The 22,264-nt window shown below is 54.1% G+C and overlaps 2 protein-coding genes across 5 annotated transcripts in view; both read left to right on the plus strand.

Annotated features, from left to right (window-relative positions):
• The window catches only part of CPNE1 (copine 1), a 46,139-nt gene extending 39,873 nt beyond the window's left edge, over positions 1–6,266 (plus strand). For all 4 annotated transcript variants that reach the window (XM_068419578.1, XM_068419581.1, XM_068419579.1 and 1 more), the window contains exons 13-16: positions 319–370; positions 1,772–1,905; positions 3,620–3,856; positions 5,090–6,266. In XM_068419578.1, coding sequence (XP_068275679.1) covers positions 319–370; positions 1,772–1,905; positions 3,620–3,856; positions 5,090–5,206 — 540 coding nt within the window. In that variant the 3' untranslated portion in view covers positions 5,207–6,266. The remainder of the gene's footprint in view (positions 1–318; positions 371–1,771; positions 1,906–3,619; positions 3,857–5,089) is intronic.
• Positions 6,267–9,923: 3,657 nt separating this feature from the next.
• Positions 9,924–22,264, plus strand: part of LOC137674308 (fer-1-like protein 4) — a 37,637-nt gene continuing 25,296 nt past the window's right edge. Inside the window, exons 1-15 of the mRNA XM_068419557.1 lie at positions 9,924–10,002; positions 10,104–10,159; positions 10,860–10,948; positions 13,008–13,107; positions 15,341–15,432; positions 16,003–16,044; positions 16,158–16,328; positions 16,618–16,678; positions 17,947–18,078; positions 18,216–18,278; positions 19,479–19,563; positions 19,818–19,977; positions 20,176–20,359; positions 21,123–21,309; positions 21,520–21,884. Coding sequence (XP_068275658.1) covers positions 9,924–10,002; positions 10,104–10,159; positions 10,860–10,948; positions 13,008–13,107; positions 15,341–15,432; positions 16,003–16,044; positions 16,158–16,328; positions 16,618–16,678; positions 17,947–18,078; positions 18,216–18,278; positions 19,479–19,563; positions 19,818–19,977; positions 20,176–20,359; positions 21,123–21,309; positions 21,520–21,884 — 1,866 coding nt within the window. The remainder of the gene's footprint in view (positions 10,003–10,103; positions 10,160–10,859; positions 10,949–13,007; positions 13,108–15,340; positions 15,433–16,002; positions 16,045–16,157; positions 16,329–16,617; positions 16,679–17,946; positions 18,079–18,215; positions 18,279–19,478; positions 19,564–19,817; positions 19,978–20,175; positions 20,360–21,122; positions 21,310–21,519; positions 21,885–22,264) is intronic.

Raw genomic sequence — 22,264 nt, forward strand, 5'->3', positions numbered from 1 at the left:
CTTTTTACAAGGGCATGGAGTGACAGGACGAGGGGGAATGGTTTTAAACTGAAAGAGTTTAGGAAGAAATTAGGAAGAAATTCTTTGCTGTGAGGGTGGTGAGACCCTGGCCCGGGTTGCCCAGAGAAGCTGTGGCTGCCCCCTCCCTGGCAGTGTTCAAGGCCAGGTTGGATGGGGCTTGGAGCAACCTGGTCTGGTGGAAGGTGTCCCTGCCCATGGCAGGGGCGTTGGAACTAGGTGATCTTTAAGGTCCCTTCCAACCCAAACCAGTCTGTGATTCTGTGATTCCCTAACTGTTTTTAATGTCCCCTTTCCTAGGTATCTCATGAGTTTGCTTTGAACTTCAACCCCAGCAACCCTTATTGTCAAGGTGAGGACACCTCTTTGTTAATATTTCCCTGAGAGGGACAGATGTTTGAAGTGTTGCATGTCTTTCATAACTGGTAAAAAACAGATGCAGCACCAAGACATGCAGCAAGCTAGATTTATTCTCACCTGGATGCTGACAAGAGCGGGTGTGTGTTGATGCAGACTTCTGTGCGGTCTGCGTAAGCTCCAGTGAAGGGGTCTAGATTTAATGTGATCGTTAGTCTGTGCTGAAATTTTTGTTGCTGCAACTTGGTTACTTCTGGTCTGTTGTAGGTGGCAGTGGATTCAGCTCAGCAATGTGCCTGTGCTAGTCAGGCTTCCAGAGGGACCATCTGCTGAGACTGTTAGAGACCACGGTTACTGCATCAGCAATGTGTATATATTTGAATGTTATCTTTTAGAGGATCATCTTAAAAGCTTATTTTCTTTTTAGCCATCTACTTTAGAGGAGGTTGTTTCAGCTATTTTTAATGACTGCTCTGTAAGCTGGATTATGACCTTTTAGGACTAAGAACTCTCTCAGCATGCAGTGACACCGAATTGTTCTTGAACAAACATTTTTAACTCAGTTCAGTTTTTCTGTCTGGTCTAAGGCCAACAAAAAATGGAGTCTGAGATTCAGTGTTAAAATCCGAGCGTTTCGTTGGTCAGTTCAGTGTTGTCTGCCTCACTGGGATCTGTCTTTGTCCTGTAAGGATCTCTCTGCGGTAGTTTTGGGAGTTACTGCACTAAAACCTGCGTGGTGGACAGTGCAAGCAGCACTGAGTGGCAAATGAAGCTACATTGATACAAGCCAGGAACAGGCCGGTTTAGATGGATCCACAGAAGAATATGCACATTTGAAATCAGACTTTTTAAAAAATGTTTTTTAGTTAACCTGAGAAAAGCTTCTTGCATAGGAAGAACCTTAGGGATTGCAATTTCTGTTACAGAAATGTTTGACTCCTGAATCAGGGATCATTGTCTAACTTTCACGCAAGGAAAATAAAAAGTTACTGTTACAGAGAGCTTCTGGCCTCATTGTCTAATTATACTATAAGCAATTAAACAAGACAAATTGGATGACAACGTAGAAAGAACAAGTTAAACGCTGTCATCAGTGTGCCTTCACTGGGTTATTTATCCCACAACTTCCACGAGCTTTGTGATGTTGGAGGCAGAAGAGTAAGGTGAAGAATGCAAAATGGGAGAGAACTCTGCAAATCCTCTCTCTGCAGATGTCCACTGGTTTCAGCCCTGTGCTTTGCATATTCACTGTTATCCTGCTGCTTATTTGTCCTTTAGGAGTTCACAGCTGTGTGCGAGTTATTAGCCTTTTGCTGTACTATTTAGTAATGCTTATAAAATAATTAGTGGAGAAGTTGTGAGGCTCTGGTGGCAACTCGCCTTCCTTGTGTTGCAGGGGTCCAAGGCATAGTGGACGCGTACCGCCAGATCCTTCCGCAGATCCGGCTCTATGGGCCAACCAATTTCTCTCCTATTATAAACCACGTGGCAAGGTTTGCAGCACACTCAGCACAACAGGGAACTGCTTCGGTGAGTGCTTGTCCTTTCCAGTGGGTCTGCATCGGGTTGATGTTTCTGTTTTCCATGCTCATGATGGGATAGAATGGAATGGTAAAGCAATGTTGTCTTCCTTCCTTAGGATCCTGTGTTTGATCTTTGGTCCTCTCCTGCCAGCCTGCAGAGAGGCTCTTGGTACTTATTGGCGTGAACCTGTACTTAGTAGACATTGACATCAGTTTCTGTTGCTCAAGTGATGCTTATTTCTCCTTTTCACAGTTTGCTGGCAGGGTACTTACTATTGAAGTACACAGAGGTGCTGTGTTGCCTTTCAGACCGGTTGGACTCGTGTCAGCAGTTGCCTCGCTCTAACCTCTCTTGCCAAGCTCCATCACCTGTAGGGAAAGCATACAGCATAGAGGGGCCCTGTATATTTTATTCCAAACAATTTTGCTCTCAAGAATGTACACAAAGACTATCAGAGGGCTCGACTATCTGTCCCACCATGGTGGCATGCAGAATCTAGAGGGCCAGATCAACAAAGGAGTCTGAGAACTGTTAAATCAGTGTGCTGATGGCATTGCAGGGCATCCGTGCTGCCCTGCAGTTGTGCTGAATGTCTCATTTGTGCACTTTTTTTAACAGCAGCCATGGCTGGAGTTAAAATTCACCTCCATTTCTTTAAACTTCATTCCTTTTGCATAAGGATGGAGGACTCCTATTTCCTGATAGATTTAACTGATTCTGTTTTGACAGACCAATGAGAAGGAATTTTGATGTACACTCTGACACTTGCTCTGTGGTCTAGCTGTGTCAGTATTTTTGATTCTGCTGATGTTTGTGTTTACATCGAATACATTTCCCACACTGTGAGGCGCTTGGTCTAGGGAGATCCATTTCTTACATTTCTGAGGGTGTTTTTTAGCCTTCTCAACACTTGGAGGAGTCTTCATATTTCTCTTTATGTGTTAAGGATCTCTACTTTTTCTTACAGATGAAAAACTGACTCTTTAAATAAAGAATCTGTCACTAGTGGGGTACAACCATAGTAACACTTGTGTTAACTGGATTTTCGAATTGGAAATTCACTATTCGTTTATTTTCATTGTGTGTCTCATTTTTTATTTTCATTTTAAGTCTGTAGATAGCTGCTATAAAACAGTGGTTGCTCATTTCAGAACTGGGTACTAAACCTTAGCCTCTGTGTTGGTTTGAGGTATTTCTTTCTACAAAAGCTCCTGTATTCTTCCCTCGTTATCTCTAGAGTGTCTTTGTGTCATGACTTTTGTCACTGCTGTATTTTGAGATTTCTAATACTTTAAATTATTGGTAACTAAAAAAGAAGTCTTTTTGAGTTACACTCCAGGATATTAAATATGAAACTTCAGCCTTTTTGAGATGTTGTTGAGTAAAGCAGCATCCATCAGTGAATTTTGTGTGCAGCTTTGTTGATTTAGTAGGACTTTGCTCATCTCCAGTACTTTCTGCCAATTGATGTAATTGATCTTTATAAATTCAGTTTAAGCCTCTGTCTTTTTTCTAGTACAGAGGAAATCTGAAGTGCACAGTGAAAGGTGTTATGCATATGAAAAATGGGAATAAGCATCAGTTTCTTTAACGTTCTGGTTTTGTCTTATCCACAGCACCATCTGATTTCTTTTTTAGAGTAAGAAATTGCTCCATTTGCCCTCCGTTACGTGAGTTCTGATGTTAACTCCCTAACTGGATGCTTTCTAATGTTTTTCAGCAATATTTTATCTTGCTGATCATCACAGATGGAGAGATCACTGATCTGGACCAAACTAGGCAAGCGATTGTTAATGCCTCTAAGCTGCCCATGTCCATCATTATTGTTGGAGTTGGTGAAGCTGATTTCAAAGCAATGGAGTTCCTTGACGGAGACAACGGTGTCCTGAAGTCCCTGACAGGAGAGCCAGCTGCACGAGACATCGTCCAGTTTGTGCCTTTCCGACAGTTCAAAAACGTAAGTTGCCTTTAACTTCAGACGAGTCCTGGTGCTGGTGTATATGCAGTTATTACATCAAAAAAAAAATGAGCTTGTCTCTAGACCAGGCAGCAAGCTGCATGCTCCAAGTGCTGTCCGAGCTGCTTGTTCCCAGCGAGAGTCAAGATGTTTGCTTCTGTGTTCAAAACTGTGTGCCTTGTCACAGCTCTCTGGCAGCCTTTCTTAAAGAGCTCTCATTGTGTCATTGATTTAGTGTGCTGTCTCTTGGCTGTGGCAGAGTTAAAGGAGTAAAGGAGATGTTTTCTCTCCTGGGATGCAAACATTTAGGCAAGGAACTGAGATCGTGTTGTCAGTCTCTGATGTTGCATCCCATGAGTTTAAGCTGAGATGTCTTCCCTGCTGTTGAAAGCAGTCCTGTCAGTCCCCAGCTCCTCCCTACTTCCACTGTTGGCACTAGCATTCAGGCACGTTGCACAGTGAATTAGGTTGAGGAGTGGAGTCAAATGAATATCCAAAATAAGAGAAATCACTAGTGGCTGGGGCGGTTTTCCACCCAGATCAGGGCCACATAAAGGCTGTGTGAGCCTGGTGTCCTGGTTTCGTTGGGATTTGGCTTCAATTTGTGGCCAGCCATGGTGATCAAGGCCCTCAGCAGTTAAACCCAGGGCAGCTGACCCTGGCTGGCCACAGGTGTGTTCTGTATCATGACATCGAGCTCACTATAAAAGAGAGGGTTTGCTGGGAAGAGGTGGGGCTCTTCCTGCTCTCCTTGTTTCTCCTCCCTTCTTCCTCTTCCTCATCGTGATTCCTGGAGCAACTTGCCAGTGCTCTGTGACAAGTACACTTTTGTCTGTTTTGTGTTGTCATTTATATTGATTTCTTCATTTCATTAAATCTGGTTAACTTCACCCTACAAGGTTCCCTCCTTTTCCCAGTTCCCTTCCTCATTTGGGGAAGGGACATTGGGTGAGAGAAAAACTGCTATTGTTTAGCCCTGGGTGTGGGTACATGAGGACACCTGGGCCTGAGATGGGAGCAGTGCGGGGGTGGGAACAAGTGATTTTCATCAGCAGCGCTCACTGGGACTGACTGGAAGTGCTCCTAAAACTGCAGCAAGGAACTCCTGAAACAGGGAGTGAGATGTGGTGGGGCGGGGGGCTGCACTCTGAGTTCTGTAAGAGCGTTTGTCACTGGGCTGATGAATCCTTTCTCTGCAGTATTTCGGATTTATTTTCCCCGTTCTCCTTGCAGGCTCCCCGGGAAGCTCTTTCCCAGATGGTTCTGGCTGAAGTGCCCAAGCAGCTGGTGTCGTACTATAAGTGGCAGGGATGGCCACCTGTGAAACCGCCCGAAATAAAGAAGGTGTAGATGGCAGCCTGGCCCTGGCCGCCTGCATCACTGGGGCAAAGGAGCTGTCTGCACCCACACTGTGGGTGCTCGGTGCCTCCAGATTGTACCAGCCACACTAATCCTCTTACCTGCTTGTGCTCTGTATCTTTGATCTTTCCTGTTCCTAACTGGAAGAAATGTAAATACAGAAAAAACACAACTGCTGGCAGTTTTTGTCACAGAAAAATAGATGTAGTTGGTTTTCCACCTTGCACCAGTGACACATCATGCCATGCATCGCTGCTGGACACGGCCCACCCGCTGCTTGGTCTCAGCGTGGGCATGTGCACTGAGCTGCTCACGCAGCACTGCTTCAGGGCTGACTTTGGTAAGAGAGGTATTGCAATCATGTTTACTGTCATGATACTTACCATGTGTTCATTGATAGGTTTTTTTTTTCCTTCTATCAGGCTGCCTTGGGAATGGGGACCCTTCTGTACTGGTTGGTGCCAAAGTCTGTGGGTTGGGTGCCTGAGGCAGTTCCTGTTGTGCCTTCATAAAGTGCCCGTATATTTTTATATGTAGAGGTTTATTTTTAAATTTCAGTGACCACACTTTGCCAGCTTTTTTGAAATCACATTTTTCTATTGGCAAAAATTGCTTCTGTGATGGCCTCTTGCTTGGAGCAATTTAAGAACACTGCACTTTGCTTGTTTGTGGGGGGATTAATGAGGCTTAATCATTAATTAATTGAGGGATGGGTTTAATGAGTGGCATTAATGACTTTCAAAATCCAGCAACTGGAAACATTGGAATAAAGGTGCTTTGAGTGATTTCTTTGTGTCACAGAAGTTACAAAATGAAGTAGCAGCTCTCTAGACCTCCAAAGAGGTGCTTCCTTGTCCTCAGAAGTGTGAAGTGTGTATTTTGTGGCCTGGGGACTGTAGAACAGGCACGTGATAGCAAAGCACAATTGTTTTGAGAGATGGGAGTTGACAGTTCATTTCAAAATAGATAAAGAAGCTTGGGCTTGTCGTTGCACTACAAGTGGTCATCACTTCCATTTTCATAAATAAATAATCTGCTTTGACTTACATAACGTGCCTGGGCTCTTATTTCCTTTCTGGACTTTTCCTTTTGTTTTCCAGTGATGTGGATGTTATGGTTTGGGAAGGTCTTTGCTATAGTACTGGCGTGGTGGTGATTCAGCGTCTGAGTTAGCCTGGGTTGAGTGTGATCAGCTGCAAAAGCAGAGCAAGTTGTCCATCGGCGTTGGTTTTGTTACCTGTTAATCACTAAGGCTGTGGAATGTCTATCCTGCAGTACCATGAGCTGTTTCTTTACATGGAATTATGAAAGAACTTGTCTGTTCTGCCGGGTAAACCAGGAAATGGCGAGAACCCACTGGAAGAGTGCCCTGGTGATTCAGGCTGTGAGACTGGGAGGTTACAAACCTGGGTGAACGCAGAACCTGGGTGTGAATCCACATCTGCAACCAGATCAGTTGTTCTGGATGGTATCTGCCACCAAACGAGTACGTAGCTTGGGTTTGAAGGGTGGGGGCTCTAGGACCCCTGCTGAGCGAAAAGGGGCTTGTGCTAGTGTTTTATTCAAACCTAGTTGTGACCGCAATGTGTTCTCCCAGCTTCCACAGGCAGCAGACAGCTTCCTCTAGAGAAAGCTGGGCTGTCTCTCCCCAAACACTCCATCACCTAGCCTGCAGCACCCAATTTTCTTGCACTTACTTAGATTCTTGAAGGAAACCGAGCAACCTCTTTTCTTGAGTGGCTGCTTAAACTAAAATGTGTTGCAAGTGTGGAAGAGAGGGAGGAAGACTTCCAAGTCTTCTCTGAGAAGCTGCACTGTGGTTGAGAGCATCCTTTACTCGTTTTTTCAGCTGCTTACAACCTGTAGGCAGAGCTCTCCTTCCCTGCATTATGCTTACAGGCAAACCTAAGGCTGTTTTTTTGTGTGAGAATCTTGTTTTTTTCTTTTTAATAAAGTGTTCTGTAGAGGGTATTTACAGCAGTAGTTCTGAAGGCTCACCAGTCCCTCATTTGGACCAAGAAGTACCGGTGGCAGCGTGCAGTGCTTGGCTTCAGTGAATGGTTTCTTTGGCAAGATGTCAGAAGCACATTGGGACTTTCCTTTGCTGCAGCCTTGAGGGGCAGAAGATGAGCTCTGAGACAGCAGAACGTGTAGTGGGAAATCCATTTCCCCTCTCCTTTTTAAACCTCTGCCAGTTCCCACTCAAAAGGAAGAAAGCGAATCCTCTGTCTCTCTGCACTGGCTGTGAGGAGTGGAGTCACTGTTCTGCAGGTAGCTGAGGTGGCTCCAGGTGCTGGATTCAGACGGTAGGAGAGACCTTCCCTGTTTTGGGGAGGAAAAGGCCAAGATGTGGTAGAGGCAGGTCTGAGGAAGATCTTCCCCCTGCGGGAGCAGAGGAGAATTTGGAGGACATGCTGCAGGTAAGGACTTACCTGCAGGTAAGTGGCTGAAATGTGAACGAGCAAAGGGACGCGGGTCCTGTGGTTGTCACGAGAACAAGAGCTGCAGGGGTGTGCGCCCACGTGAAAAGCCACAGGAGGGTCAAGCTTGGAAGCTGCTGAGCCAGGACAGCGCGGTTTTGCCTGTTTTCTCTCATTCTTGACTCTTGCCAGGGCTCCTGGTTTTAGAGGCAGTGAAGATGGCTGCTGGGCGCCTTGGTGAGAGGCTGGGAAGTATGTCCTGCCTTGTGCTGCCCTGGGTGTAGCTGGAGTATAGATTTATGGCATGGTTGTCGCTTCAGGTAGATGAGACCTCAGGTATGAGCTCAGGTTTTCTTCCTGAGGAGAACGTGCTGTTGTCATCCAGTGCTGGTGTGTGCTCTCCATCATCCCGGATCACACTCTCGCTTTATTTCCACGGTAAGCACAGGGAACACCCCAGAAGTCTCTTTCCCCTGCCCTTGGCTGAGATTGAGCAAGCACCCTTGTACTTGTGGTCCTCAAAGGTATTTCAGCCTCGGGGCTTTGTATAAATGAAAAGCTACTGCATGGGGGAGCTCATCAGGGAGGGTTCCTCTTGCTTCTAGGACACCTGGCAATAAATACTGGTGGCATTTCATGCCAGACTGTGCCATGCTACCTGACAGAGCTCCCTCCTCTATGGGAGCTCCACCCCCCTTTGCCCAGAGACCTTGTTGGGCTAAGGGCCCTACTTGGGATCTAAAATGTTTGGTTCCCCAGGGACTGTTTCACCAAAACTGAGGCACTTGTTTGTCTTCAAGTGAATGCAAGTGCTGGGGCCGCTCCAGGTGTCTGAGGAAGCCACACAAACTCCGCTGGGAGATGATCGCTTTTGATCATCTTTGAGCAAATACTGGATCTGCCCATCAGCAGCACACTTTGGTGGTCTGAATGTCTCATTGAACAGCCTCAATTGCACCCCTTGTCCCCCTCCAGCCGTGACTGGGTGTGGGGTCGGTGCACTGTGCTTTCTGGGCTGCCCTAAACTGATGGGCTCCATCGTTTGGGTTCACAAAAGTGGTGCCGAGTGCTGCTGGCCTGCTCTGTTCTGTTGCTGCACCATGAAGCAGCATCCTCGCCACCATTGCTTGTTTCCACTGCCTCCCTGGTGCTCCAGGAAGCTCTTGTGTAAGGGGGAGAGAAAGGGAATAACCGCAGGGCTTACTTCGGAGCAGCCTGGCATTGCACAGGCATGATTCACTCCTCGGTGTTTGCAGAGCCGGAGTAGCCACCCTGGCCTGCTGCAAGGAGCCCTGTGGGTGGGTGCAGGCGTTTGGTGCTGGGCGCTGAGGGGGAGAGCCAGACTCCCAGGACAAATGCTTTCTAAATCCTGCTGAGCTCATGACTGTACAATCTCTTTCATCTGGCCTAAATCTGTGCTCTGGCAGGGCTCCAGCATCTCTCGTGCAGGTGAGATGAGCTGGACCAGGCCAAGGCGGTGGGTGCAGCTGTGAGCACAGCTGGCTCCTGGCACGCTGTGCCCCAGGTCTCCCTGCTGCCAAGGGCTGGTGCCAGCCCCTGCGGAGCAGCCTGAGCTCCCACCCCACCGGCCGGGGCTGCCAGTGCTCGTCCCTGTCCTGCAGGGCTGGCGCCCGGCCTGCAGCCTCTGTCCCGGGAGGTGCTCTGGTGTCCTGCCTGCACCCCTTGGCTCCTCCGGTCCCTCCTGGGCGGGGGGCGTGGAGGGGAGCTGAGCACACGCTGGTCCCGGCGCGGTTTCCTCGTGTCAGGGGAGCCCAACCCTCCCACCCGGAGGGCCCCGAGCCCGCCCTGTTTGCTTGGGAGGGGTTTTAAGCCGTGATTTTGTGCACCGGCCCCTGCAGGGGGACCTTCCCCTCTCCCCCTTTCCCAGCCCTGGGAACGGGAGCGCCCACCACCGCCCCCCGGCCCCGGCGGGCCCGCGGTTGGGGCTGAACGGGGCGCGGGGGGACGGTGCCACCGGGCTCCGGCCACTGCAGGGCACCGGGCGGGCACCCCCATGGCCGCCTGCTCCCTCCGCCCGGCCGGGCAGGGGCCGGGGGGCTCAGGCCGGCCGCCCCTCCGGGGCCACCCCCCGCCAGAGCCAGCGCCGTGCCGCAGGGCTGAGGCAGGCGGAGCAGCCGGGGCTGCCCCCCCCGGTCCTTCGGCGGGGCCCGCGGGGCGCCGGGGTGGGGAGCGGGCGGCCGAACCGGCCGGGCGAGTCGGGGCTGAGTCACGGCGGGCGGAGCGGGGCCGAGCCGGGCCGAGCGGGCAGCGCTGCCGCCGCCGGCTCCATGGCGCTCAGCGTCGGCGTCCGGCGGCTCTCGCGGCTGCCGGGCCGCGGCGAGCGGCAGGTGCAGCTCAGCTTCCGAGGTGGGCGCGGGCGGGGGGACGGGCTCTGCCTCCGCCGCGGCGGGGCCGGCCGGGCCGGGCCCCCCCCACCGGCACCTCACGCCTCCCCGCTCCTTCCTCAGGCTTCACCCAAAAGACGAGGAGGATCCGCTGCGGCGCGGAGGCCGCCGTCGGGGAGGTGAGGGCAAGGCGCGGGGCAGCGGGGCGGGACACGGCAGCGTCCCGGTGGGTGCCTGGTGGGGCCGGAGGGGCGGCAGGGACGGTGCGAGCCGGGGAGCGTCCCTCCTGGCACCCACCCTCTCCACCAGGTCCCGGCCGTACCGGGCTGGCGGGTGGTCCCCGTCGCTCCTCTCCTGTCCCCGCCCGGTGCCTCTGTGCCGCCTGCGGAGAGGAGGGGAGGGCAGGAGGGACCGTTCCCTCTTGCCAGCCCCGAGGCCACCGGCCGGTTTGGGTGTCAGGTGAATCGCAGCCTCGGGGCGCGGCTTTGCCGTGTGCCTCGTGGCTCCCTGCCCTGGGGGGTCTCTTCTCCCCAAGTGCCTCTGTACCTCCCTATGCCCCATCTCACCCCACAACCTGCCACCTCAGGCACCTCAGCAGGCACAAGCATTCTCCTCTTGCCAGGGTGATGATGCTCTGGCTTCTTTAGCAGCCGACCCGCGGCTCTGTGCTGCTGGAGGGGCACTCAGCCCTCTCCCCATCCTTCCTCCATTCTTAGCTGCAGGGTCTGCCCTGGCCGGCAGGAAAGTGACTTCCAACTGCAGCAGCTTTTTGTGGTGCTCGTTGGTTTGGTCACCTTGCAGAGGAGACCAACCAGCCACTAAACATGGGAAAGTGTGGCAGGGAATGAATCGTCATCTCTTCATGCTGTTTATTCATAGCTCTTTCGCTGGCCTCACTACGGGAAGCTTGTCGCGGGAGAGATGCTGTCCATTAAAGTTTACAACTGCAGCAAGGTTTTCAGTAACAGGTAGGTCCTTTGGTTCTTGGGGTGACCAGCAGAGGCAGGGGAAGAGACATACTGGGCTTTAAATTTTCTACTGGGAGTAGAAAATGTTTATTGGAAATTTGATGGAAGGAAGATGAGCAGGATACAAATTACAGAAGAGGGATGGAGCTGGTTGTTCTGGTGGGGCAGATAAGGGGAGTGATTTAATTGTGCCAGTAGTTAACAAAGCCTACCTAAGGATCCAGATCAGACCCCCACGTGGGACAAAGATAAAACAGGGCCCTAAAAAATAGAGCTACAAGGGCAGGACTTGCAGCAGAGTGGGGACCTGCTCTCATGCTGTAGATCCACGTTGTGACCGTGACCGTGCTGCACTCAAAATTCAACGTGCCTGTCAGCGAGGAAAAGCCCCAAGCCCCTGGTAGTATGGTTTAATCTTTAAAAAAGACAGCAATTTAAATTTAAAGGATCAGCCAGAATTTAAAATGCTTCCAGGTGGCACAGACACAATACTATGAACGGCTGTTCCAGCAGTTGTAAAACACTTAAGGGAAAACCAAGAGCTGAGGTGACAAGTTGAGTAGTGGTGGTGGAGCAAGCAAGGGAGCAGAGGCACGTCCTTTCATGACATGTGAAACATGAGGATGGAGGGAAGGGTCCCAAAATGTAACAACTGAAGGAAAATCAACAGGAAAAACTTTCTAGAGGCAGCTAATAATACAAACTTTTTCAAAGCCATCACAAGCCTGCCAGAGAGGGTGTGGAGGAAACAGGTGACCACACCACATGCAAGACATTTAAAGGTAAAGCCAGAGCAGAAAATGTGGCTGAACTTTGGGTCAGTGTTTACTGGATGCTTTCTTTATGGGAGCTGGATCAGAGGAATTGTCTCCAACTGAAATGTCAATAGAAACGGCGATAGGACAAATAAATAAACGGTAACAAATCACCGGGACCTGATGGTGCTGAGCAAAGAAGCCCAACGGGAAATGGCTGGACTGGCCCTGGCAGCATCTGTCCACACACCTCCGCTGCTGGGGAGCAGAGTGATGGCCCGTGACAGACATTACAGTTTAAAAGCAGTTGGTCAGCACACTGGGATGATCAAAATAAAGAGAGTGTGGAAGACAGAAGGGGAAAATTTGTTATGCCGCTGCCTTGATCTGTGGTCTCTGGACTTGTGCGGCCTCTCTGTGCAGCAGCACACAGCTGGGAGAGCTGGAGAGGAGGGGGATGAGCGGCGGGACTCCTTCCTCCGGGGCAGGAGGCGAGCCAGGCGCAGTGTCTCAGAGAGAGGGAGGTGAGAGGGGATCAGCAGCTCTCAGCTCAAGTGGAGGTGACCGGGGAATGATTCCTCCCGTCTGGGTCCTGGAAGGGCAGTGGAATGCTGCGATGGTGGTTTCCAGCAGGCAGCTCTGCTTCATGCGGGGCTTTACTTGGCTGCGGCAGAGCTGCCACGGGGAGATGGAGGCCGGGGTACAAACAGGCTCCAGCCAGCGGTAGCACAAGGTGGGGTTAGGAGTGGCTGAATGCGACCCTGCATGTGTTACTGCTACTTGTAGGGAGACAGATGACCCTTCCCCAGGGAGAAGCCCCTTTGGAGCAGGTAAATTTTGGCCCAACTCGCTGCAGACATCCCTGCGGCCAAGGCTTTATGTCCTGCTTCTGTATTTCCTTGTGTGGAGACTCTGCTTCCTCGTTGTGTCTGGGAAGAGTCTGCCAGCTCCGCCAGGTGCCCGGGCCCAGGCTGGCTCCCGTGACGCCCAGCTCTGCCCAAGGGGAGAGGCCCCTCGCACGCGGTGGGACTGCGTCTGCACAAGCCTTTAACCACTGATGACAGCTCGGTTGCCAGCAGGTCCCTGGGCATCACTGGGATGGAGGCACGACCTGCTGCAGGGTCCGTGGGTCTCAGGTGTTTCAGCTGCCAGACTCCCCGGGGAAGGTGCTGCAGCAGTTCACTGCCTGCGCCGCGGCTCGGCGGTGCTGTGAGCAGGAGAGCAGGGGTCTGGTACTCTCTTCCCCCAGGATGCAGGCACTGATGCTACGTACAGTATTGCTGCAGCCTCTGGTTTTGTTTCAGGCTTCTCGGTACCCTCATCCTCAGCCTTCAGCACCTGACGACGTCTGGGAGGCTGATCCTGCGGGAGGCCCTGGTCGACAGGAACCACAGAGTCACTGGTGTAAGTGGTGGCCTTGGAAGGCTTTGTGGGAAGCCTTGTGTGGCGCTTCCCAGGTGGATTTGGGGCTGAGGGGGAGCCCAAGGTGCTGCTTTGGGCCTGGGAGCACTGTGGCGTTTGTGCCCTCTCTGCGCGGGGCTGCAGCCACTTCGCACCCATCCAGTGGCTCTAGGAGCATCCAGAAGTGTGTGGGGTGGGCAGGGGGCCCTGGAGACCTGCCGAGGGCCTGGATGAGCAGAGGGAGGCTTGGGAGAACCTCCCCAGCTCCTGGCGATGGATGTATGAGGAAGCATTTCATCTGCTTCCTGCACCGCGCAGCGCATGGGTGTGGGCTGCCGCAGGGTGCGAAGCAGAGGGGAGCTGGCGGGGTGAGGCTGAAGCTGCCTCGGGACCCTGTGAGCTGTTGGGTTAAACACCAGCGCTGACCCGATGGCGTGACGGTGGTCCGGGGCAGCGTGAGCAGCTCTGACGCCCACCTGCCCCGCTGCTCTGCTCTGCTGCTCCTGCTCCCCTCCCGCCCCACGCTGGGGCTCGCTGGGCCCTTCGTGCTGGTGGAAAATGAACTCGACCCACAAGTGAACTGTTTCCTGCCAGGCCCGGCTCAGCCAGCGCTGGGCAGCCGGGGCGCGGTGCCAGGGCCGCGGGCAGGGCCGGGAGGAGGGGAGGCGGAGGCGGGCAGCCCTGCCATGTGCTGCACCCCTGTTTGCCCTTCCCACGGGCAACCTGACTCACCCCCGCGGTGGCACGTGGGATGCAGCCCTGTGGCTACCAGACCATGAGCTGGGGTGGAACAGGCACAGCTTTCTCCTGTTGCTGAGCTGGCTGGATCAGGGAGCAGGTCCAGGGGGAATCTGAGCGTTTCCAGGATGATTTTTAGCCTGATGCAGCTCGCCGCGTAATGTTCGTGCCGGCAAAGGGACAGGGACTAGTCCGACCCGTCGGCAGCACTTCACGCTGGCGATGGTTTGAGGGGACCGAGCTGGGGGCACTTACACCGCTGTAGGGTCAGAACTGCTCTGCGGCCCATCACTTTGCCCCAGCTGCCTCTTCCCTGGTGCTAACAGCAGCGCTCCTGCTGATGGGCCACTCCAGCCAGAAACCAGCCCCGCTCGGTTTTGCCAGGTTAGTTTTTGACTGGGCAGCCTGGGGCTGCACAAGGGCTGTGGGGGACAGAAACAGGGCAGGCAAGACTGGACACCCACCCGGGAGAGCCTGAGCCCTCTCCCTCAGCTCAGCTGGGCAGAGACACGTCCCCAAGGGAGGGAGGCTGTTTCAACTGCTGCTCCTTTAGCAAAGCCCTTCCTGTTATTCCAAGTCCTGTTCTTCTGTGGGACTTCAGCTATTTGCACTGTGTTTTTCTCCTGGTGGTTTGAAGGGTTGTTTTAGAGCCTCAGCTATTCACCCAGCTTTATCTCAGGCTTTGGCATCCATCCAGCCTTTGCTGGCTGCTGCCTTTCCTGGCCACCACACTACTGCTCCCTTGGGCTGTATTTCTCCTCCCAGAAACACGTGTTTTCCAGGGGCTGAGCTATGAACCCAGCTTGTACGTCCCCTTCAGCCTGTGGGAAGTGACCTCCTCCACGGCTGCGATTTTGGCCTCTGCTGGGAAATTCTTGTGTGTTTGTGTTGGTTTGAGATCAGGCTGGTCACCTGCAGACCAAGTGTTTTCGAACCTGTGCCGATACCCAACGTGCCCCATACTTCTTGGGCTGTCCTTTGTCATGAACGCTAAGTCGATGTCTCCTGTGATGCAAACTCTGGGTGTGCTTATGGCTTCTGTGGTGTTTTAAACCAAGCTGTCGTGCCTGGGGATGCTCTGCCAGCTGTCTCGTGCCTCCCACAGAGGGACTGCTCCAAACACCTGCACGTTTGCTCTGCTGCAGGGCTGTCCCCACTTTCCTTGTCTAAAGTGCCCCGAGATGGCTCTCAGGGGCCTCTGTGTGGTATATTTTAGATTTGGAAACTTGAGCCAGCTTTTATTCAGTGAACCCTGGAGTTTGGGAAGCTGTAGGGGAGGGCGTTTTGTTAACTCTAGCTTGTTGATGGAGGCAGGCAAGGAACGTCTGAATAGGTATAAATAGGCTTCTTATGGGGTTGTGACTCCATTCCTTCCCCTTCTTTCCGCCAGCATCTCACTTCTTTTATAATTCCACACTCCCCTTCCCCTTTTCTGTGACATTTCTGCAGTTGTCTTGTGGCTGCCAAGCTCTCAGGCAGTTTAGTTTTCTGTTTGTAGATCTACATTGAGTTGGATTTGCGCTACCAGCCTCCAGATGGCTCAGCTGGGACCTGGGTTGAAGAGGACTTTGTCTATCAGATGCAAGACAGGTACCGAAATCCCGGGAGGAGCAAATTTCCAGGCAGCTGCCTTTGCCAGTGGCAGCCTTTGGGATGCAATCCAGCCTTGGCTACTCTCCACCTCTGGCCGGGCTGATGCATCTCTGCTCTCCAGCAGCAATAAGGGAGCAGGGCTCTCAGAAAGAAAATACCTCGCCTTCACAAAGAGCCCATGACTGCAACAACCCGCTGCACCTTGGGGGTCCTTTTGGACTCGAGAGCATTTCTGCAGCATTCCTGGCTGATGGGAGCAAGACACGGTGGTTGCAAAGCTGCAGAGAGCGTGGCTTTGGACCAGGCAATCCTGCGCACGGGTGGTGCCCACAGCCGGGGGGGATGCGGGTGTCTGGGCGGACAGGATGACAGGCAGCAGCAAGGTCTGGGCAGGGTCACGTCTGGAGTGCCAGAGGCACATGGGGTGGGCAGTGGAAAAGCATCGCTTAGGAGGACACTCGTGTCCCTGCCGAGAGCCAAGCAGGAGTGTGGCTGTGGCACTGTTACTGTCAGCGAACAGCCGCAACACGCTTGTTTTTTTCAGCAAAGCATCTGTTTTTCTTACAGTTCAGAGTTAATCATCCGCAACCATGGATTTGAGGAGGTGGAGTAAGTAGCTCTGCTTTGTCAGTGTATCGGCCCACCCTCCCGGGTGGAGGAGAGCGCACACCGCGCTCGTCGGGGCTGACGCTGCGGCCCGTGACACTGCGGTGGGTTTGCAGGGCAGCCGAGGGGCCGAGAGCCAGCGAGCTGGACAGGAGGGCCGCCGCGCTGGGCAGGAGGCTGGCGAAGGGCCTGGAGACGGAGGAGGAGGAGGAGGAAGAGGAGGAGGAAGATTTCTATGATGTGTCTGAGATGGAGGTGTCGGGCATTGTCTTCAGCCCTGTGAAGAGGTACCCATGGCGTGCTGTCCTCTCTTGCCCCTGCTTGGGCCCTGGGGTGGGGAGTACCAGCTCATGGGGTGATTTCTGGGGGAATCCTGCACCTGTTGGCATTCTGCTTCTGCAAAATGTCAGAAACCTTCCACCTTCCGTGTCCCCAAAGAGGGACTGTTGGGGATTTACTCGTTCCTGGGCCAAGGAGCCGTTATTTGCCAGGGTTTCCATTGCTTCCCTTGGTGGGGGCTTGCTCGGGTCCAGGCAGATGAAGACACCTGCTCACCCACGTTGTTTTTCTGTGCAGCCGCTCCAGACTTTGCTTCGCACGGGACCTCTTTGCCACCCCAACCCCGCACAGCTTCCAGGTACTGCAGCGTTGAGCGCGCATCCCTGCAGCTGCCCCTGCCCCCGTGGCTGGTCCCTCGCTGCCTTGCTGCGGGCTGGGCCTTCTCCAGTTGCCACATACCCTGGTGAGGCCTCTAGCATGAAGACGCCTTCTTGCTTTGTGTGGCTTCCCTGGGTGACGTGTGAGATTCCCTGAATGAACTGCGTCCACAAGTGCTGGCTCCAGCACCAGCCAGCCCAGAGCAGGGTTTCTTTTTGGGCCATGTGGTTAGCTATGGGTGTACAGGAGAAGGGGACCAGCCTGACAGCCACATGTGCCACTGCAACACGCTGTCTGAGCAGAGCTTCAGAGAGCACCCAGGCAGGGCTGGTGCCTGCCAGCTTCTCCAGGTCCTTACCTGGGCCCCCAGGGACACCTGTGGGACATGGCTGGGGGTGGAGGGCTGCTGCAGGGGCTTTATTGGAGATGCCGGGAGGCTGATGTGAAGCTGTGGCTCTGGCCGATGCTCTGGCATCAGGTTTATTTGAAACCACTGGGAAGTTTGGAAATGGAGTTCAGTCCCATCTTTCACCCTGCAGGTTTCAGGGCAGGTCTCCCAGCCTGGCATGGATTTAAATCCTTTCCTGGTTCTAAGTAAACATGTACTCACGTTTGGGTCTCCTGCTTTTCAGGGCTGGGTCTTATCCACCAAACAGGAAGCTTTTGTAGGGGGCTGGAATTTCCCACCATCCTTTTCTTGAAGCTATTATTCTTCCCCTGAACAACTGCCTGGTTGCTTGTACTGAGAGCAAGTGTGAGAACCTTTCTCCCATGTCTCAGACCTGTAACCGGTTGCAGCAAACGAGACTGCTGCCTTCCAGTCTTTCCGATGGTGTCCATCTCAGTAGGATCCAAAGAGAAGTACTGACAGAAGATACAAAGAGCATCTTCTCCAAGATGCTCTGTGGACCCCACCATGTGGGAGCAGCAGGTTTGGGATCAGGAGCTGAGTGGGGACAGTGCTGCTGGGGGGACAGTGCCGTTGAGGAGGCCGCTCTTGTCAAAGGTGCTGGCGATTTAACACTTCATTTCCTTGCTTGTCTGAAAGAAACAAATATCTCAAAGACTGTTTTGGTTTGTCCTGGTTGTAGCAGATTTTGGCAGCCATGCTCTTGCCAGCTCTGAGCGTCCACCCCTGCGGCGAGAGGGCCCTGCGCATTTGCGTACTGGTATTGCTGAAACAAGCTCAAGCTGGAGCTGGAAGCGAGGAGAGAGCTGATCCGAGGGTTTTCTCCTACATTTTCTCAGGTTGGGATTAATATCATTGAAGCGCAGAAGCTGGTGGGGGTGAACATTAACCCCTTTGTGGTAGTCAAGGTTGGAGAGGAGAAGAGGCAGACGGCGACGCAGAAGTCAACAAACTGCCCCTTCTACAATGAAGTATGTGATGTGGACCGAGACCCTGTCCTTGCCCTGCCAGTGTCCCAGGTGGCTGGGGCCATCCTTGCAGGGGATGCTGCCTCGGGCAGAGGCACTTATGGAGCCAAGGGCTCAGCTGTCTTGGTCTTCTCTTTCAGTATTTTCTGTTCGAATTCCATGAGCCAAGGGACATCTTATTCCACAGACTCATAGAGATCTCGGTAAGTACGTCCTCCTCTTTATCCTTTGTCGGTAACTGGTACAGCCCAACGCTTCTGCATGTGAACGCTGGGATTGATGGGCAAAGCAAGGGTACCAGTGCCAGGCAGGATTTCCAGCCAGAGGCATCTGCCCTGCAGAGAGACCACAGGACCTTCCTGCGGCCACAGTGGGGCAGAGACCCGGTCCCACCCTGGGCCAGCGCTGGGCACTGCTGCCTTCCCACCTCCTCCGTGTCAGGTTTTCTCTGCATCCACTGACCGAAGTGGGGCCTCTGGAGCAGTTTCTGCACAGAACCACACACACAGTGGTTTGGGTTGGAAGGGACCCTAAAGATCTTCTAGTTCCAACCCCCCTGCCAGGGGCAGGGACACCTTCCACTAGACCAGGTTGCTCCAAGCCCCATCCAGCCTGGCCTTGAACACTGCCAGGGAGGGGGCAGCCACAGCTTCTCTGGGCAACTTGGGCCAGTGTCTCACTACCCACTCTTGCCTGTTGCCTTGCTGCCCCGCTCTTTTGGGGGTGATTCCCTGCTGCCCCTTACCCTGGAGCCTCATCCTGCAGGTTGTGGAGGTGAATGGCTACTGTGAGGGGAGCTCAGCAGTGATTTGTGCTTGTAGATAAGCCCAGGCAGGCAGAGTCTTCAAAGTGTAGGGGCTCCTCCAAGACATGGGACTTTTCTGAAGACAGCTAAACCCAGCCAGACCTCCTTTGCCACACGATCTCCAGCGCTTTCCCTGTGAAAGGCTGCATGTCTCTTCTGCTGGTGTGGGTTCAGCAAGAACCAAGCAAGGCTTGGGTTTTGGGAGAGACACTAGCCTGGTGGGGACATGGCTCTGCCCTGACCCAGTGGGATATGGACATAGGACTCCCTGTGGGAAAGCAGGTCTGCCCTTGGTCCGTCATAGGGGTTTGGCTTATCTGGAGCTGGCAGAAGCTGCTGAATTGGTTGCACATGGATTTGCCTTGGCCCAGGTTTGACTGAGGGCTATGAACTGGTGGGCTTTGTGGCAACGGTTGGGCAGGAATGGGTTTGTCCCAGGACTAACTCAGATGGGTCAGTGTGCGTGAGGAGCTTGCAACCACTAGCTGTGCATTGGAACAGGCATCTCTTAGCAGTCCTGTCCTCCTCAGAGATGTCTGGATGTGTCATCTGGCTGCCCACATCTCTTGGTGCTCAGGGGCTTTTGTGCTCTCTGCAGGTTTTTCACTCAAAGACGATACCGTTCCTGGGAACATGCATAGGAACGTTCAAGATGGACGTTGTGACAGTGTACAGCCAGCCAGGTATGACCGACTGCACTGCGTACCTGCTCCCTGGCCCCGCTTTGTCCGAAACTTTGTCTCCGTGCTCTGCTGGGTCTGGTGAGGGCCCTGTCTTTAAAGCACTCAGTTCACATGAGGACCAGCACTTGCTTCTCCTCCCGGCTGTCTGAGGGCTGGTGACACCCCCTTCAGAGGCACCTTCAGAGGCAGACATAGTTGGGATGTGCAGTGGTAACCTGGGCTCTTCACAGGGACCTCCTTACCTTCCCTCTCAGACCACAGATTTTTCCAGAAGTGGGCTGTGATCAGTGACCCCACGGACACCCGGGCAGGCGTGAAAGGCTTTGTAAAGTGCAACATCTCCGTCACCGCACGCGGGGACGTTGTGGGTTCCCTTCCCACCTCCTCCAGCAGCCGGGATGAGGACATTGAAAGGTAGGTGCAGAGCGGTCTTGCATGGCCCTGGGGAAAACAGTCATGTCTCTCTTCACGCTACCTTTTTTGCTCCATTTTTTCCCTCTTCTGACGGGGAAAGACCCAGGGAGAGAGACCTGTGGTGGGGCAGGATCCAAACCTCCTGCATCTTGTTTCCTGGGCTCCAGGAGAGAGCCAGAACATGAATTTGTCTTTCAGGAACCTGCTGCTGCCTAAGAGAGTCCCCGCAGAGAGACCCTGGGCCAGGGTCTGCATCAAGCTGTATCGTGCCGAGGGCCTGCCCAGCATGAGCGCGGGCATCATGGGTGGTTTCTCCAAGATCATAGGGGAGAAAAAAGTTTTTATTGACCCATACGTGCAGGTCTCGTTCTGCGGGCAGCAGGTGAGTCTGTGGGGGGATCTGCATGGGGCCAGGCTGGTCCTCCCGTGGCTGCACAGCAGCATGCGCTCGGCTGATGCTACCAGGAACCTCCGTGGGACACAGCAATCCCACCACAGACAGGGTGGGAGAGCCCAGCTCTGGCTGTCTTTGGCAGTGGCCGGAGCTGGGTGGCTGTGGACACGCGGTGTCTGGGTGAGAAGGCCTTCATGGGACTTTTGTCTCTGCAGAGAGCTGCACGCGGGACAGCCCCAGCCCTGAGCACAGCCACTGCCTGGGCTACTGCCTGCGCGGGCAGAGAAACGCAGGGAACGGGTCGCATAAATCCTGGAGCAGAAGTCCTCTGTGGCAAGCTGGGCTCAGCCTGACACCCTCAGGAGAATTTACTGAGCTAACGGCCCTTTTCTTGCACCCAAGGCCAGGGTTTCTGGTCCTGCGATATCCATTAAGATGAGAATCAGTCCCTGGGCAGCATGGTGGGCCTGGGGGTGCTCCCAGGGGACCCTGCGGTGCCTCTGGGTCTGGTGGTGCTGCCCGCTTTCTTCCAGCGTTTCCCTCGGCTGTGCCTTGGGGCAGCCCCCCTTGGTGAAGCAAAGAGCGATGGCTGGGCCGGGGCAGGAGCAGGGACACTGCCACCTTGGGAGCCTGCCCAGCCCCGTCTGCAGGCGGAACAGGGGAATGTGCTGTTCCCACGGGGGGTCTGAGGCAGCCCGGGCTCTGGCCACCGACTGGCACCGCGTGGCTTTCACGCTTTTCTCCTTCCCAGGGGGAAACATCGGTGGAGACCAGCACCACCGAGCCTGAGTGGAACGAGCAGATCGGCTTCATCGAGATGTTTCCGCCTCTGGCCAGGAAGATAAAGGTCCAGGTGCTGGATGATGCCAATGTTGGTGACGTGGCCATCGCTACACACTACCTTGACCTGCAGCAGATCTCAGACCCTGGCAGGAATGGTGAGACCTGGCACGGCTGCCCCCGGGGCCGGGCGTCCTGGGCGCCCCACGCCACACACCCTCTGCTCGGCCGTGGTAGTGTCCTGGAGGTGGGAAGCAGGAGTGGCCGAAGCACACTCACATCCCTGTGTCCTGGGCTGTCCTCTTGGGGAAGGGTCTCTCTGCAGCAGCACCCTGTGGTGTGATTAGACCCCGTCCCTGTCGCCGCAGGCTTTAACCCCACGTTTGGCCCAGCCTGGGTGAACCTGTATGGCTCCCCCCAGAACTCGGCTCTGAGGGACATCCACAAGGACCTCAATGAGGGCATGGGTGAGGGGATCTTCTACCGCGGGCGCATCCTCATGGCCGTCACAGTGGAGATCTTCAGCAGCCCCAGCGTGGCAGAGAGGAAGCTTGGGGACAAGACAAAAGGTGCCCTAAGCAAACTGAAGCTGAAGAAGAAAAGTAAGAAATCCAAGGAGAAAGCCAAAGAACTGAGCCAGCTGCTGGGAGAGGAGGAAGCTGGGGGCTCTCAGGAGGCCGAGCAGCCTGGGGAGGTCACTGTGGAGGTGGAAGAGCTTCATCCACTCCCCGAGGTGAGTCCTGCTGTGGCTGACCCATGCCAGCCTGCAGCATGCATGGGCCTCATGGGGAAGGGGCAGTGGGATCACTTGCTGCTGTAACAGTGCTGGAGTAAACCCACCCTGCCCATTGCTGGGTTGTCCAGGGCTCTCTCAGCCTCTGCAAGGGCCGAGGCCACACCCGCAACCTCAAAACTGCCTTCCACAGCAAGGCTGGAGCATCCCCACATGTGCTGCCTTCCTGGCGCAGGGAGGACTCATGCGGGTGTTATTCCCAGGGCACAGCTGCCTTTGGGCATGTACTACCGCTCCCCTGGAGCCAGGGAGCTGTTAGCTGGCCCTGGGTCTCCACTTGGCCTGGGAAAGGCAGGCGAGATGCAGCTGTGTGGGTACAG

The sequence above is a fragment of the Nyctibius grandis genome, chromosome 28 (assembly GCF_013368605.1).
Source record: "Nyctibius grandis isolate bNycGra1 chromosome 28, bNycGra1.pri, whole genome shotgun sequence".
Classification (NCBI taxonomy): domain Eukaryota; kingdom Metazoa; phylum Chordata; class Aves; order Nyctibiiformes; family Nyctibiidae; genus Nyctibius; species Nyctibius grandis.